The 2,695-nt window shown below is 37.5% G+C and overlaps 1 protein-coding gene across 3 annotated transcripts; it reads left to right on the top strand.

The window, feature by feature from the left end:
* The first annotated feature begins 86 nt into the window (after window positions 1-86).
* LOC111404057 (alpha carbonic anhydrase 1, chloroplastic-like) lies at window positions 87-2,378 on the top strand. Of its 3 annotated transcripts, none has more exons than XM_023032777.1 (7): window positions 87-354; window positions 447-661; window positions 997-1,103; window positions 1,535-1,582; window positions 1,656-1,758; window positions 1,896-2,078; window positions 2,170-2,378. In XM_023032777.1, the coding sequence occupies exons 1-7, from the start codon at window positions 276-278 to the stop codon at window positions 2,305-2,307; spliced, it is 873 nt and encodes a 290-aa protein (XP_022888545.1). In that variant the 5' UTR covers window positions 87-275; the 3' UTR covers window positions 2,308-2,378. The 3 variants fall into 3 exon arrangements, with proteins under 3 accessions (XP_022888545.1, XP_022888544.1, XP_022888547.1); XM_023032776.1 differs by having other exon boundaries at window positions 95-354; window positions 444-661; XM_023032779.1 differs by lacking the exon at window positions 1,535-1,582 and having other exon boundaries at window positions 97-354; window positions 444-661.
* The last annotated feature ends 317 nt before the right edge of the window (window positions 2,379-2,695 follow it).

The following is a 2,695-nucleotide window of genomic DNA, read 5'->3' as shown; positions in this document are numbered from 1 at the left end:
AAAAAAAAAGCCAGTTTTAGAAAAAGGTGGGAAAGCGAAAGCAAAAGCAAATGAGGTAAGGCAGGGGTGGAAGAACATGCATATATAGAGCCACAAATAAGTTCAAGGGAGTTCGAAAAGTTTAGAGGAAACAGTAGTGGAGTGGTGGGCACAAACAGAGAGAAGGTCTATTAATTTATATATACACTCCAAATTTTAACAGCAAGTTGCAGTGTTATTGGATCAAATTAATTAGGATACTTTGTTCGTGTTGGAGAAGAAGAAGCTACTCTTCCATGGCTGCTATAACCACTGCTTTCTTCATCGTTACACTCACATTTTCCCTTGTTAACTCTTCTTCTGCTGATAAAAAACGTATGCTCTATACTTTCTTTTTCTTTTCTTTAATAATTTTTTGCCTTTTAATCACGATTTTTATGGCTATTCTTTTTGAATTCTTGTAGAAGTTTATCAACACATGCTATTCACTTATTCGGGTGGCACTGGGCCGAACAAGTGGGGAAGCCTAGACCCGAAATTCACTATGTGCGCAAATGGGAAATCACAGTCTCCAATTAACATTGTGAAAGCTAAAGTTGTAGTTGACAAGAAGTTGAAACCATTGATCAGAGAATATAATTCTGTAAATGTTACTTTGGTCAATAATAAATTCAATGTTGCGGTTAGTCTTCCTCTTAACTACTTTTCTTGTTCATCCAAAAGTTTTATGTAGGAAATTTAGGCCTACTTCTAGATTTAGATCTTGATCTTCTTTTGGAATTAGTAATATAGACTAATAAGATAAAAAAGAACACGAGGATTTTTGTAGAATAGCCGAAAAGTTGGAAGAAAATCTGAATGGGTGACAGCGAGCCTTAAGACATTTGTCTAGTATGATACCTTGTATAGTCGTTTGATTTTAAAATTACTTAAATCACTAGTTGAGATCACATTTATATCGTTTAAATATTATCATTAACAGTGATTGATCGAGTCTTGATTAAACTCTTAATGCAGGTGGTTTACCCTAGCAATTGTGGAAAGTTGATTGTGGATGACAAGAAGTATTCCTTGAAGCAAATGCATTGGCATTCTCCTTCGGAGCACCGAATCGATGGCCAGCAGTAAATCCTCTCCCTGTTTCCTTCTCTCTCACGCATCACGGCCGGTTTTGGTCTGGCACGGTCAGTTCGGGCCTCTACAGCCCAGATCACACGTCCTGGCTGTGTAGGTGGGCTGGCCAATAGCACGTCATGTCACAAGCTGGATTATGCCACTCGACACATTTTGACACATTTATGGCTCTATTTCATACACACATTCTCAGGCACACATACTCCACATACAGCGCTAATCTGTTGACCTCAATTTTTGCACGAACACATGGCCGATAGAACTCTAGCCAAACCCCTTCTCTCATCTGTTGCATTTATTATCTCTTATTCGGCTGTTGACTTGATCATCTGAGTGCAAATGATCGCCGAAACTTTTTCTTGGCCGACGACCTTTGCCTCTTAACCGTGTGTTCTAATATGTTAGTTATTCCTATGTGAAGGGGAGGTGATTGGAATTCTGTTGGCCACGCGTTCACTGAAAAATTGAGGTCCACACGATCTGTAGACTGTAGTAATAACTTTGCAAGCAAAACCTTAGCTGACATATGTATCATAATTCAGATTTGCTGCAGAGCTTCATCTGGTGCACGTAGCCGACGATGGCAGCGTTTCAGTTGTGGGCATCCTTTTCCAGTTAGGACGCCCCGATCCAGTTATCGAGAAGGTATATTTCGAGCAATATCTACACTTTTTGTAATGTACAGAACTGTATTAGACTCGACTAGACAGCTCACAAACTTTACCAAGTAAGGATAAAAATAAAAAACGTTCTAAACATTTTTAGTATTTCTCCACTTACAGATACAGAACAAATTAAGTGAATTGGCAAATGAGGTTCGTACAAATAATGAAGAAACTCCAGTTACAGTAGGACCTTTCCATCCCACAGAAGTTAGGAAAAATGTGCACAAGTATTACAAATATGTTGGTTCTTTTACCACTCCTCCTTGCACTGAAAATGTTACATGGGTCATCCTTGCAAAGGTAACAAATCATTTCAATTTTGAGAATTATGACATGTTTGGCAAATCGTAACGAATGCTACTGAGATTACGTTGTATAATATTTTTATAAGGTGAGATCAATGTCGAAGGAACAAGTAGAGGCTCTAAAAGCTCCACTCGACACAGGATGCAAGAATAATAATAGACCGGTGCAGGAAAGCCATGGACGCCTCGTTGAGCTTTACGAGGAGCAGCCGAACCACGTATAGAGTTTCTATGTTTTGTAATCTATAAGTTATATGTCGAAGATATAAATTAATAAAATTAATGTGTTCAAATATTTAAAAATTTTAAAAGTCGTAGAAGAGAATGGCTTGTTAAATATATTAATTGGTTTTTCGCGGCCTCCATTTCATAAAACTCATTTATGAAAATCGGACAGGATCGATCGATTCAATGAAAAAAATTGAAACCTACTTCATATCCATTCCGGTCATAACGTATTAACCGGGGGAAAAAAAAACTAATGAATTACCGATTAACCATGAACCGAAAAATTGATCCCGATTTTTTATTGATTATGATTTTTTTATTTTTTGACAATATTTCAACGTCTTTATTGGGCTGAATTGCGTTGGCAAGCCCAATTCAGATTAC

Source organism: Olea europaea, chromosome 11 (assembly GCF_002742605.1).
Source record: "Olea europaea var. sylvestris chromosome 11, O_europaea_v1, whole genome shotgun sequence".
In the NCBI taxonomy this organism is placed as follows: domain Eukaryota; kingdom Viridiplantae; phylum Streptophyta; class Magnoliopsida; order Lamiales; family Oleaceae; genus Olea; species Olea europaea.
This window is presented reverse-complemented; position numbering and strand designations above follow the sequence as displayed.

Coding starts and splice junctions, on each gene's coding strand:
- LOC111404057 (XM_023032776.1), top strand. CDS start 276: ATGGCTGCTATAACCACTGCTTTCTTCATCGTTACACTCACATTTTCC. Junction 355..443: donor TTCTTCTGCTGATAAAAAAC/GTATGCTCTATA, acceptor GAATTCTTGTAG/AAGTTTATCAACACATGCTA. Junction 1,759..1,895: donor CCGATCCAGTTATCGAGAAG/GTATATTTCGAG, acceptor CTCCACTTACAG/ATACAGAACAAATTAAGTGA.